Source organism: Phocoena sinus, chromosome 3 (genome assembly GCF_008692025.1).
Source record: "Phocoena sinus isolate mPhoSin1 chromosome 3, mPhoSin1.pri, whole genome shotgun sequence".
NCBI classification, from domain to species: domain Eukaryota; kingdom Metazoa; phylum Chordata; class Mammalia; order Artiodactyla; family Phocoenidae; genus Phocoena; species Phocoena sinus.
The window spans coordinates 56899082-56913737 of NC_045765.1; the positions used below are offsets into that span (position 1 = coordinate 56899082).

General features: G+C 36.8%; 1 protein-coding gene across 9 annotated transcripts in view; it reads left to right on the top strand.

Moving 5' to 3' along the window:
* The window catches only part of FAM13B (family with sequence similarity 13 member B), a 90012-nt gene that overhangs the window by 69776 nt on the left and 5580 nt on the right, over positions 1-14656 (top strand). For 7 of the 9 annotated variants that reach the window (XM_032626857.1, XM_032626859.1, XM_032626864.1 and 4 more), the window contains 9 exons: positions 338-386; positions 824-971; positions 5198-5408; positions 6042-6171; positions 7363-7444; positions 9097-9326; positions 11726-11809; positions 12039-12134; positions 14554-14637. In XM_032626857.1, the coding sequence (XP_032482748.1) occupies positions 338-386; positions 824-971; positions 5198-5408; positions 6042-6171; positions 7363-7444; positions 9097-9326; positions 11726-11809; positions 12039-12134; positions 14554-14637 (1114 nt within the window). The remainder of the gene's footprint in view (positions 1-337; positions 387-823; positions 972-5197; positions 5409-6041; positions 6172-7362; positions 7445-9096; positions 9327-11725; positions 11810-12038; positions 12135-14553; positions 14638-14656) is intronic. The other 2 variants (XM_032626860.1, XM_032626862.1) reach the window with 1 other exon arrangement.

Below are 14656 nucleotides of genomic sequence, written 5' to 3' on the forward strand. Positions count from 1 at the left end.
AAATCTTTTCCATTATACATTCAGTTCTTTTGGCTTTTATTTATTGTGGATTATATTTTTCCTTTTAAAGTGTTTCTCTTTTGGGGCAGTGGCTGTGTAAAGGGGTGTTAAATGTTACTTAATTTTTCTACACCTGAACTGATTCTGTGGATCTTTTCAGTAGTGTGTGATTTTCAGATAATAAGGCTCCAAAGAATGGGCATATGTCCAGTTGTTGTTTTATGCTCTCACCCTGTAAATCCTAACTGTATGAGGAAGAGAGGAATCTAGGTAAGAAATATGCAATGATAGGAACCAATTTATTCTTAAAAGACTAATAACTTCACTTGATTTTTAGGAAAGAATGTTTGTCATTTGACAGTGATAAGTTGTCACACTTCATTCTGGTAAGAATTATTTTTCTCTTATGGTTCTTAAAAGTTCGACTAGGTTTAATCTACCAGTTATTGTATCTGACCTTTAACTCTTGGGTTTAATAGGTTGAAATGTAAATACTCTTACCAAATGTTTTACAGTTAAGCAGCAACTTGATTTGCCACTTTAGTTTTTTTGTTTGTTTTTGTGTTATTTGCCACTTTTGGTTACAAGAAACTTAGTTATGAAAACAGTTTTCTCAATTTGGGATCCAAACTTTGTGTTCCAGTAAGATGTATTATAAAACTGCACATTTGTATTTGAAAATAGTTTGAATGGTGGGAGTGGGACAGTTAACTGTAGGCACAGTAAACTAATGAAGACTACACAAGGATATATGCTGGTTGTCTTTAAGCTGGGTGTGAAAATCTTCTTTGTTGTGAAATGTATTCTTTATTTTAAAATACAGGATTCTAGTAGCAAGATATGTGATTTGAATGCCAACACTGAATCAGAAGTGCCAGGAGGTCAAAGTGTTGGTGTTCAAGGGGAGGCAGCATGTGTCCAAATTCCACATTTAGATCTGAAGAATGTTTCTGACGGTGATAAATGGGAAGGTAATTTTACCCACACACATTATTTTCCTGATAATGTTATTTGTAACTGAAATTACCCAAGGCAGTAAATGAGATTACTGCCCTTTTCTTAGCAACCTTATTCATTTTTATTTGATTCATGTAAGAGTGAGTGACTATTTTTACTCAAATGCACTTATGAAATTATGGGGCAACTATCTCATTTGAACTAGAAGTTCTTATTTTATCCGTTAGCTCTGAAGATGGATGTTAAAACTGATGAAAAAAATAAAATCAAGGATAGGATTTTGTTAATTGTTAAACCAGGTGCTGTCTCCCAGTTTTTGAAAGTCTGGTATGTTAGGGCTTGGGGATCTTACCACTTTAAACAGAGGGCTTATATATAGCTACCTTTTCTTTATAATCATCAGGAATACATTTAAAAAGAAATTATCTTCAAGGTTATTTGTAAGCACATATTGTACTGTATCCCTGTATCTCGGTATTAGGTTATGAAGGTATGGGAGCAGGGTCCTAACAAATTTGACAAAGGAGAGAAATTTTAGTTTTAATTTAAAAAGGCAAGCCACATGGGTATATGTATTTGTCAAAACTCAGCAGATATATACTTAAGACTTGCGTTTCATTGTATGTAAGTTTTTTTTTAATCAAAAGAAGCAAAAAGTATAAATAAATACTGAACTTCAGTGAATGATTTGCATGCAGAAGTATTTATGGGGAAGTATACAGGTATCTACAGTTTACTTTGAAATCCATGAAGAAAATAATAAATAATGGAATGGGAATGTTATAAAGCAAGTATAGTAAAATGTTAATGGTAGAATCTAGGTGATTGGTATATAGATGTCCACTTTAAAATTCTCTCAACTTTGCTGTGTGTTTGTAAACTTTCAAATAAAATGTTGCGGTTGGGAGTGGAAGTAAGAAGCAAATTTGGATCCAGGAGGCCTCTGGATCATACACCTTCCTATGTAAAGAGACAAGGAGACCACTCAGAAATCTTAAAGTTGTATATTTGTTCACTTGGATGAAGATCCCTTGGTAATCTCACCTTTGGCAAGTTAGCCAGTGACATACAGTAGCAATAACAAGACGAATTGCAATGCCAATACCACGGACTCCTTTTGCCACCTCAAGTCTATGTACCTGATCACAGTAGGAGCATTTTTATTTGTTTATTTTTAAGGTATAGCCAATTTTCTAAAAGCCCCAAACAAATCATTGTGCCAATCTTTATTGCTGTCTTTCCTCCTCCCCCTCCTACCCCTTTTTTGGTCTAGGTGTTTGGCATGCCTAATGGCATATTATGTGTCTTAACTTAGACTAAATCAGGAAGTTGTCTTCCATTTACTTTGTTCTGGGTTATTCAGGATGTTTGGAATTTATGAAGATGCTCCCCAGAGTTAGGGATATGTTAGCATTCTGGTGGCAGTGAAGATCAGATGTCCATTTTAGTTATTTATCCTGGCATGGTCACTGAAAAGGAGTGGTGGTCAATAGAGCATCCCTTGAGCTGTAGTAGGAAGAGTCTGTAAAAGATAAAGCTGGGATTCTGACAGAGGATTTAATCCTGCTTCTTTTTGGAGGATGCAGATAAATAGCCCTTTACAATCTTTGTCCTAAGGGTTCTGATCTTAAGTTTTAAGCATAGAAGACCGTTTGTTTTCCATTGTCTGAGGAGATAGGACATTCTCTGTCCAGCTTCAGCTTTCTGGAGGCTTCCCCAAAGAGACCCTGATGGTAGGCTCTCTTTTGTTGCTTTGTCAGAATCCATCCTTTACAACTTGTGGTGGTAGGGAAAGTAGGTCACTATGTACTCCTGATCCCTGATTTTCAGTGTCTGAACTGCCCTGTTAGCTACCTGGCTGTGAGAAGTCCTCGTAGACCTCCTTCTGGCTCTTCCAGGAGTAAGGGTCGGGTCAGTGACTTTCAGAGAGCCAAGAGCAGTAGACATCTGAGTAAACTTCTCAGTCATGAACTCTGCATGTGCTTGGGAGAGTAGCTATTAGCAGACCATGTTGTTCTTTCCAACTGTGCCCCATAATACAGAGACTGATTTTCTACAACTGGGAGTCAAGATATTCTAAATAATAGTCTTCCTTAAGAGACCAAATTACTTTAGACCCTACATACCTTGGAATCAGAGACATACCCCATTTGAAATGACTCTTAATAGAGAAGTAGGGTGACTTCAAATGGAGGACCACCTCACTCTTCCTAAGTATGTGGGTTTTGTTTTTTTGTATTGTTCAAATGGTAGTCAGCAGAATGCAGTTAGCAAGCAGGTAGCACATGTCTGCCACCAGTATGCATTTGTAGCAGCCATCCAAAGATCTTGGTTTTTAATGGAAGGAGACAACATCTTTACTTCAGATTCTTTCCTGCTGACTCTTGAATGAAATACAGTAGGATCTTTTCAAAGAGCAAACTAAAGGAAATATTTTTCTGTCAAATCATTTATACTGAAAAGTTTCAACAGTACCTGATTAAGTTTCCATTTCTTTAGTTTTATGTTTGAGTTTTAATAGAACAGCACTACTTTGATTTTTTTTTTTTTTTTTTTTGCCTTGCTTGCTGAAACAGAAATGTATGTTTGTGTTTGTTTTTAAAGTTTGGTTAGTAGTAATTTCTTTGAATAAAGTTTTTGAGCAGAATGCCTAACTGGTTTTAGGGAAATGTTTTTGGTATCTTTGGCTTTGTGTTAGTTATGTGTATGGTTTGTTCTGACTGTGCTGTGTGTTCACTTTAGTATTTTTTGCCATTTTTTCCATTTTATTAGCGTCATGCCCTATCACTTTTCCCCTCATTGATTTCAAAACAATGCATCTGCAGAGAGATGGGGAGGGTAAGTATGGTTCGCCATAGTTTAGCTTTTTGCCTTTTTATGGTTCACTTTGTTTGCCTTTTTATTAGCCCTTCTCCTGCTGTCCCCATATATTAGGAAAACTATTCTGGGTTAAAGATGATACCCAGAAAATATTGTTTTTGTTAGTTCCTTCTTTTCTTAAAACAGGAGATTTCTCATAAAATGTTTATTACCAGTTACTTATTTTCTGGGAAGCAGGTACAAGGGTTGTTTTGAAAATCACTTTATTGCTGGGTTTATTATGGGATTGCACGCTTAGTACTCAATTTTTAGTTATCAGATTGATCTGGGCTTTAAAAACTAAATTAATTATGTTATTACCCTGAAAAAAAGTAATGCTTTAAATTGCTAATGCATAAAGTTAAACTAAATTAGTAGCAATGCGTAGGTATTGTGTGAAGAAAAAGAAAACATCATTCTTGATTTCTGACACTGTCAAGCCATTTTTGCATCCAGAAATACTTAACTAATTTTTGCTATTAAAAGCCACAGTATCAAAGTTTTACGCTGTAGTTATAAAGTTAACGTGTAGATGGAAAAGTCCCAATCCCCACCCTGAATCCAGTGATACTTGAAGATAATTTTGTATTTGGAGTATATTTGTGGATTGTGTGTTTATCTATATGTGTTCTGTATGTAATCAAACCTTATTTGTGCAAAGACATCAAATATCTTAACATGGCTTCATTTGAGAACATACAGGATAACTCCAATAAAATAGATGTGCTTAAGAGGGAGTAGTGCTTTTAAATTTTGTCTTGGTCATACTTTGGGGTGTTTAATTATTAAAATATGTATTATACACAGGAATCCTGTAGCAGAAAATAACCACCACAGTTTAATGTTAGAGGCCAGGTACTGTCAGGTGAGTTAGCTGCTTTTGTTTGGGAAGGTTAGAATTCTTTTGGAGTCCAAGAACTCCATTGGGTAAGTGTTCTGAATAGCATGAGGAATAGCTTCCAGTTCTTAACACAGTAATTTTACAGTGAGGGATGATTTATTCACCTGGCAGCATTTGGCTAAGTTAAATTCCTAACTGATGACTGTTAAGTGTTTACTGTTTCTAAAAGAAGACTTTTCCCTACTTGAAAAATAACATTTTAATTTTAAAGAGCTTGACAGTGTCCCTTCTTACTTTGTGACTGGGTTCAGAAATTTAAAGTGTAACTCCTTATGTGAAATTAGAACTCTGAGCTGAAAAATGAAGCTCAGACAATTTTAAACTATAGTAGGCTTTATGAAGACCCTAGTAACCCATAATTATTATATGAACCACTACATAATGATAAAGGTTTAAAGAACATATAGCTGATATTGCGTGACTTTTTTTCCATGTGGAACCAAGAGACCCATGGTACTATTCTTTGTGTTTGTTTTGCAGAGCCATTTCCTGCTTTTAAGTCTTGGCAGGAAGACTCTGAGTCTGGAGAAGCTCAACTCTCTCCACAAGCTGGAAGAATGAATCATCATCCTCTGGAAGAGGACTGTCCTCCAGTATTATCACACCGGAGTTTAGATTTTGGGCAAAGCCAGCGTTTCCTACATGATCCAGAAACATTGGATTCCTCATCGAAAGCACTTTCTTTTGCTAGGTATATGACTTTTATGTTCTTATGGGAGGTGAATCCTATCACATACCCAGGTCCTTTGAGAGATTTTAATCCTCCAGACCTGCAGTTGAGAGCTTTCTCCCCTATTTCATGAAGCATGCTTTTGTAATTTTTTATTTTGGCTGCCCCTAAATTCTGAGTTCACTGAGGTATTTTGGGGGTTTGCTGTCCAATAAGACATCTTTCCATGGTGTTTTTATTCACTTGTGACTGAAATATAGAACTCTGGAAGGGAAGCTGCAAGTGGAGCTCACCAATCCTAGATGTTTTTATCATCAAAACTTAAAATTGATCCTGAAAGTTAGAACCTTTCCTTTGCAGTTTGAACACCAAAAGAGCTCTGAGCTGCTAGATGTCTTTGTTTCTCTTCTGCCTTTGCCCAAACAACTTTTGAATGATTCCCAATTGTTTTCATCGCTACTTGTGTTAGCTAATTTTGTGGTCTCTAACATAGTTTGTTTCTTTTTACTACCTGTCCTTTAGTGTTAGGGACTTAATTTCACTTTAAAAATATACTTCTTGGTAATAGTATCATGTTTTATCAGGATAATAAGAGAGATGGTGTCGATAACTTAAATATTTAACTAACGGTATTTGCCTCTTGTTTTAATTCAGGACTCGAAGATCATCTTTTAGTTCAAAAGATGAAAAAAGAGAAGACAGAACTCCATATCACTTAGTCAAGAAACTTCAGAAAAAAATCAGACAATTTGAGGAACAGTTTGAAAGGGAAAGAAATAGCAAGGTAAGTTTGTAGCATTGTCCACTGTGAGGTAGATCTGTTGGAACTTGGAGACTAATGCTCTCCAAGAAAGTCCTCCATCTCTTTCCTGGGAGAGAGAACGAATCTAAGATGCCCAGAGAAATAGTGATCATGTAGATCTGAGATTATATAGGTCCTTAGCCTTCTGATTCCAGACCAGTATTCTTGCCATTGCACCATTGCATTTTTATATTTCTATTGGAAAACAACTTGTAGAATTCTTAAAGCAAATACTTTACATTGACAAATCACGTTAATGCTGTGCTCTCTCAAAAACCACAGGTAGCCAGGGGATGTGGGGGTGGAGGGATGAGATATTTAATAATTAGAACATGTGAAGTGGAAAAAGCCCTATACTTGGAGTCGGAAGACCCATATTCAAATCTGGCTTCTGCCAGTTGATAGGCCCTCCTCCAAGAGAGCTTTACTTAGTATCTTGCCCTGTCTACTTAAAGTAAGATGAAATGAGGATTGAGTGAAATCTCTGCCATGAGAACTATAAAATACTATCTGGGCATAAATTAAAATAACCATTGGGACTTCCTGGCGGTCCAGTTGTTAAGACTCCACGCTTCCACTGCAGGGGGCATGGGTTCAATCCCTGGTTGGGGAACTAAGATCCTGCATGCCGTGCAGCATGGCAAAAAAAACAAAAAACAAAAACCATTGCCTATCCACAAAGGTTTAAATGGATTCTCTTTCTTTTTTTAGAAGTTCATATCTTAATTTTATTGAGGTGTTAACAAATCTCTTAAAATACTATCTTTATGAAAGAACAGCGTCTATCTATGAGTAGATTTATAGTGGTAGAGTTGTTTTAGGTTGGATCATCTGGGAAACATTCTGAGACAGAGATTTCAGTGCATGTGATTTCCAAGAGAGTGTTTAGGGAGAATCGCAGCTGTAAGGAGTGAGGCCAGCATGGTTTAGTAGAGGAGGTTCCACGGGGTCTCAAGTTAGGATAGCTGCTCAGGATTGACCTGAATTGAGATGAGGGCGCCAGGCCTTTTTAATCCCACATAACCAGTCATGGATGCTGGCTGCTCTGGAGGAGGGGTTGTAACCTTGGGCCAGGCAGCTCCTTTGGGCAAAGGCAATTATCAGCGAGGGACTTAGCGCAGGTAGGGGGTTGATGAGTGCCTAATCAGTGATTCTGTTTTCTTAATTTTTCAGCCCTCCTACAGTGATATAGCAGCCAATCCAAAGGTATTAAAATGGATGACAGAGCTCACCAAACTGCGAAAGCAAATCAAAGGTATAAAATGTGCCATTTTTCTAATATAATTGCATTTTAAAATATTCTTTATAATAATATCTGAGAATTATAGTTATAATTTTTGATAATTTTAAATCTTGGCCACTATCTGGCAAAATAAAAGTTCTCTTGTTCTTTTAGTAGTTATGGTCAAAGTTGCAATACTATATTACATTCTTCCAAATGTCTTTCATGTGTTTTTATTAGTAATAGTCTTTTGAAGGGTACCCTAGATTATATATTCACAGGTGGTATTGTATTATGAAGTTTATATGAAACATATTTCAAATATTAAGCAGTTTTGGGTTTGGGTAGGTATTAAGAATTTTTGGTGGGTATTTCATCCAAGGCTAAGAATAATCATCAGCCTTTTATACTACAAAGACTAAATTGTAAGTTGTCTTGAATCAAAAACTAGGTCGTGTGTTACTGGGTGTCAGTCCAGTATAGCACCTGCTAAGGTATATTTCCTTTGTGGGTGTTCAGTGAACATGCTTTTTAATAATTGTTAATACCTAACAAATTATCTGTACCAAGTGTGGGTTTGTAATCTGGAGCATCACATTTTGGTTTATTCATTTGAATTTATTCAACAGAAATTTTAGTGTCTGTAAATACCAAGTACTTGAAGACATCTGAGGTTGTAGCAGTGAACAAGACAAACAGGGTCCCTATTGTCATTGAGTTTATTTACATTCTTGTGGTTAAATAAGTTCTCCTACTTCTTTAGAATTTTCCCTTAAAATTCTGTCAAAAATTTCCTCGTGTAACACCAGTTTCCAACCATCAGTGAGAATCACTACCTTGAATGTATTACTAAGGAGTGTCGTTAAATTATTAGCCTCCTAACTAATTTCCCAATTTTCTTCTACTCTTACTGTCCTACAGTGCCTTCTCTGCATAGCAGCCAAAATTATCTTTTATAAAAACTATGTTACTATCTTGTTCATAGTTCTTCAGTGGGCTTCCCTTTCCACTTAGAATAAAGTCCAAACCCCTTACCCAGGCTTTCAAGGCTCTTTATACTCTGCCCTTTGCCCATTTTATCACTTTTCCTCATTTTCTGTTCCTTAAATATGTCATGATTTAGGGACCTTGCCCTGGCTATTGCCTCAACTGGGGAGAAATGTTCTTCCCCTAAATCTTCTATGCTAGGTTAGCTCCTTTTAAATCCATGTTCAACTAGGACGTTACCATCTCAGAAAGGCCTTCTTTGTCAATTCCATCCGAAGGAGTTGCTCTTCCAAAAAGCACACTTCTTTAACATTGTGACATCATTCTACTTTATATTCTTTATAGCACTTAGCAGTCATTGAAATTATTTTGTTTATTAATCTGATTACTTAGTTTTTGTTTTTTTACTTCCTGAATACATGCTCCATGACAACAGAGACCATGTTTGTTTGTTTACTACTGTATGCTCATCAGAGCATCACTTTAGTCGGCTTTCTATGAATATTGGTTGAAAGAAAAACCATATAGTTCTCTCAGTGTATATATATAATTTAAATATTTCATGTGACTTTGAAATATCTGAGCCTGTGTGTTGTTGATGTATACTTTGCTTTTGCATCTCTTGCACCTTTTTTGACCTAGCTTCATTTTAGCTAAAATCAGTATTACTGATCTACCCTCTTGGTTCTGAAATGTAGATGCAAAACACAAAACCTCTGATGGAGAGTTTGTACCTCAGACACGTCCACGTAGTAACACTCTTCCAAAAAGCTTTGGCTCTTCTCTAGACCATGAAGATGAAGAGAATGAAGATGAATCCCGGGTCATTCAGAAGGAGAAGAAGCCATCTAAGGAAGCAACACTTGAACTTATTCTGAAAAGACTGAAAGAAAAACGTGTTGAGAGGTGTCTTCCAGAAGATATCAAAGTAATCTTGAGCTATGGTTTTTGCCCAGACTAGCCTTTAGAATACCTGAAATAAAATAATTACAATAGTGGCCTAAAGATGTCTAGGTAGTCTGCTGGCCTCAGTTTACTCTCCAGGTTTGTAGTTATAGAAGCATGTTTTTATCAGCACAACAGAAGTGCTTGAGTCGAAATAATAAAACTAAAAAAACTAGAATGTGGTCTGTTCACTTGTATTGGAGGCAGTTAACAAGATGAGTGTGTTAAGAGCACAAAATATACCAGAGTTTCAATCTTGGCCTTGTATCTTAGTAGTTGTATGTATTAAATTCTTAGCTTATGCCGTTCCTGACTGGTTATATTATATGCATTCTGCCGCTGAGTTCCTTCAACAGCCATGTGACTGCGATTATGTCCATTAAAGTACTAACACAATATGGTTATGAGGACTAATTGAATGCATTTTTATGAAGAACGATTACTTAGTATAGCCTATGCCTAGGGCAGTCCTGGTCAAAGCACTTGGCAGCCAAGATCATTTATCAGATGAAATTTGCTGGGAGACTACAGAGGTAGATGGTCTTAGGTGAACTTTTGTCCAGGCAGTGATGAATCCTGATGTGCATTCCTATCTTGACAACAGAGTATACCTCATGATCGAAATATTGGAGTCTTTCTCCCTTCAAACAGAGCTGGATTAGAAATTCTAGTTGCTCCCCTCCCCAGTTTTTCTTTCATTCTTTCTTTTTGGCTGCATTGGGTCTTCATTGCTACATGCAGGCTTTCTCTAGTTGTGGCAAGTGGGGGCTACTCTTCGTTGCAGTGCACAGGCTTCTCATTGCGGTGGCTTCTCTTGTTGCAGAGCACGGGCTTTAGGCATCTGGGCTTCAGTGGTTGTGGCTCGCGGGCTCAGTAGTTGTGGCTCACAGGCTCTAGAGCACAGGCTCAGTAGTTGTGGCACACAGGCTTAGTTGCTCTGAGGCATGTGGGATCTTCCCGGACTAGGGATCGAACCCGTGTCCCCTGCTTTGGCAGGCGGATTCTTAACCACTGCACCACCAGAGAAGTTCCCCCAATTTTTCTTGGTTTTACTTTTATGTTATACCAGCCTCCTCAACCCCTTTCCTATAAATGATTTTGATTGGATTAGCTTTATTCAAATTCCTTTTCCTAGGTTTAAGGTTCAAGCTTGAGGTTGAAATCACAATGTTTTACAGAGTCTTCACCTGGCTATCCTCTACTGAACGTACATAATCTAAAATGCTTGTTATAGGAAGTATGTATCCACTGAAGTTTTTTTTGTACCTCTAGTTTTCATTCTGATGACAAACGGTAATTTTAATTAGTCCTAGGAGTAATTGGAGAGTTTTATTTGGGTTAAAGTGTATTCTGTGGAACATTGGTTCATTGGTATGTTAAAAGGTCGTGCTGTGGAACAAAGGGAGAAGGAGTTATGGGCAAATAAATTTGGGATTCCTGCCTACTACCATTAGAGTACTGAAAGATGGGAGAAGAGTATCTTACTTTCAGTATAAAGAAAGTGCCAGATGAAGGGGAACTGAAGTCATAGAGTAGAAGGCTAGGGTCACAAATTGACATTGTTGAGCTTTTTTCAGGATCTTTCCACTATACTGCTGCCAGATTTTAACAGTTTAGGAGAAACACCAGGTTTAAGACCTGTGCTTGTTGTGTGCCTGTGTTTTGTGTATGTGCCCACACACAACAAAATTATAGTTATAATGCTAATAAAAGATTATGTGCAGGGCTTCCCTGGTGGTGCAGTGGTTGGGAGTCCGCCTGCCAATGCGGGGGGCACAGGTTTGTGTCCTGGTCCGGGGGGATCCCACATGCCGCGGAGCGTCTGTGCCTGTGAGCCGTGGCCGCTGAGCCTGCGTGTCCGGAGCCTGTGCTCCGCAACGGGAGAGGCCGCAGCGGTGAGAGGCCCGCGTACCGCAAAAAAAAAAAAGATAATGTGCAAAATTAAATAAACTAATAGGCATTTATTTTCTTTATTGTGTGCTGAGTAGGCACTGTGTAAATGCCTTTACAACGTATTAACTCATTTAGTCCTCATTAGAGCTCTGTGAGGTAGGTGAAGTATCCCCATTTACAGATCAGGATGTTGAACAAAAAGAGGCTAAGTAACTTACCCAAGGTACTAAGCTCTGGTATTCATCACTTATTCAGATAAAATATAATAAATCAAACCACCAAAGGCGGTTGGTACCTAGTTTTAGACGACCAGATTCTCCAAGAGACTGAAAAATGTTGCCTGCAAATCCATAGCAAAAGATGTGTTCTTATTAACCTAAGCAAGAGTGGTAATGGGCTGCCCTTTCAGCCAAATTATTTACATTGTGCTGGGGAAGGGAATGATGCTGCTAATGGGAGGGTTTTTTTTTTTGTTTTTTTTTATTCTAGAAAATGACAAAAGATCATTTGGTAGAAGAGAAAACTTCTCTCCAGAAAAGTCTTCTTTATTATGAAAGTCAACATGGAAGACCGGTAATGTCTCTCTTGCTGAAAAGATTTGATTTTCTGTCTTAAAGAACATGAATCACTTTTGTGGCCCACGTCTTCAGAGCTGTTTCATAGAGCATTGTTTCCTACATTTGGGAGATCGCCTACTTATTTAAAATTACTTTTTAAAAATTGCAGGGAAAGTCATATTGCTCAATGTTTTAGAAATTTTAGATTTCTGATGACTAGGTGATTTCCATTTTTCTTGCTTCAGGTAACCAGGGAAGAAAGGCACATTGTTAAACCTCTTTATGATAGATACAGACTTGTAAAACAGATGCTGACAAGAGCTAGCATCACTCCTGTCCTTGTAAGTAAAACATGTGAATATTTATCTAGTTCATTTACCAGAACCTACTCTTTAAAAAAAAATTATTATTATGGCGGTATATTAGAGAAATACACAGCCAAGGTAACAAGAATTGTGTATGTAAGGTGAGGTTACTGCTTTAAAAGAATAGGAAGTTAATAATAAATGCCTACTATTACTTCCCAGGCACTCTTATAAGCATTTTTACTTATGATTATGTCATTAAGTCCTGACAAGTTAAGTCACAACAGGCAGAGAGGACGGTAGCCTCATTTCACAGATGGTGAACCTGAAACTCAGGAGTGATGTACCCAGGGTTACCTACTTGTAGAATTAAAAACTCATATTTCAGACCCTTGCCTGTTTCTTTCCATTTAAATTCATGCCTTTGAAACTACATTACTTTTGTGATGGCCATCATGACGATGTTCACTTAATTGCACAATAATGTAAACTGATTTTTTTTTCAGGTTCATCTTTTTTAACAAAAAAGTCTATTAAAATAATACTTATTCATATATATGTGCATTTTTTTTGAGAAAAAATGAAAACTCAAATGCTTACGTGCATATTAAGTGCTGTCTCCAAATTAACCATTAGATAGTATGGCCCTAGATGTCTCTCAGGCTCAAATAGAAAACAGCATGTGCTTGTTCTGCATCATCTCCTAGGAATTAATTCTCTGGAGCTTATGGTTTGCTTAAGCTTGCAGGCCATTTTTATGTTGATGGCCTCTTGAAATAAGGGTTCCCTTTAGGCTTCGACTCTCTGGCTACTCATTATTAGAATGTTCACAGTGGCCTTCTGAGCACCTTTTATTTAGCCCTTATATAAACATTCTTTTTTAACTGGCTGTTTTTTTAGTTGGCCATCTCTTAACAGTATTTAGGTATAATCAGTTTTCTTTGAACAGTGAATCCTGTATAGTTTATGTTCTTTTCACACATAAGATAGTTTAATACAGATTTTATCTTTTGATTACAAGGTATTTTTTGTGTGTCACTGACATTTTCATAATTCCATAATAGTATAAATAGTCTTTGAATTTATTTATGAAAACCATTTTAGAATTCCACACATTTGTTTTTAAAAACTGAGTCTATAGGAAGCATTTCTACATCTTATGGATGCCTAAATATGACAGTCGTAAAGAGAAATTTGGAATCTAAAAATTAAGCCAAGACAATAGGAAAGAATCGTTTTTCCAATAGATGGCGCTAGCAGTTCCTCAAAAGTTTAAACATAGAGTTACCATATGACCTAGCAGTTCTCTTCCTAGGTATATACCCAAGAGAATTGAAAACATGTCCGCACAAAAATTTGTAGACAGGTCTTCAGAGTAGCATTGTTCATAATAGCCAAAGTGTAAAAACAGTCCAGATGTTCAGCCAACTGATAGATAAACATAATGGGGTATATCTGTATAGTGGAATATTATTCAGCCATGCAAAGGGATGAAGTACTGGTACACACTACAACCTGGATAAACCTTAAAAACATTTATGCTAAGTGAAAAAAGCCAGACACAAAAGACCACATATTGTATGATTCCATTTATATGAAATATCCAGAATAGACCAGCCCATTGAGACAGAAAGTAGATTGTTGTTTGCCATGGGCTGGGGAGAGAGGGCTCATGAGTACAGGGTTTCCTTTTGGGGTGATGAAATGTTCTAGAATCACATAGTGGTGATGGTTGTACAACTTTGTGCATATACTAAAAACCACTAAATTGTACACTTTAAAAGAGTGAATTTTATGGTATATGAATTATATCTTTTTAAAAATATTTATTTATTTAGCTAGCAGTGGTGGTCCTTAGTTGTGGCACACAGGCGGGATCTACGTTGTGGCATGTGGGATCTTCTAGTTGCGGCATGCAGGATCTTTAGTTGCAGCATGCAAACTCTTAGTTGCGGCATGTGGGATCTAGTTCCCTGATCAGAGATCGAACCCGGGCCCCCTGCATTGGGAGCATGGAGTCTTAGCTACTGAACCACCAGGGAAGTCTCTATGGTATGTGAATTATATCTTAATGAAGCTGTTATTTTTTAAAAAGGAGTATAAAGGGGTCCTCAGACCAAAAAAGTTGACAGCTTGGTTAAAAAGAAAAATGCTCCCAATTAAATAATATGTCACACATTATTATTTAGAATTTTAAAAACATTTATTGAATGAGCTCTTTTAGAATTACCTAGACATAAATTATCATTTGTCACTCTTATGGATACATAACAAGAAAAAAGCAAAAATAAATTTAGTAAAGAATTCCTAAAAAATTTTAAAGCATATGGTTAGAATTTTGAAAATAAAGTTTTAAGATCTATTAAACTTTATTTAAACTGTAATAGTGAAGTGAATCTTCATTGAACATTTTAAATACTTAAAATGTAACCCACTTATATGTTTATGGTTACAGGGATCTCCATCCACCAAGCGAAGGGGTCAGACGTTACAGCCAATCATAGAAGGAGAAACTGCACATTTTTTTGAAGAAATCAAGGTAATCCTTAAGAGAAATT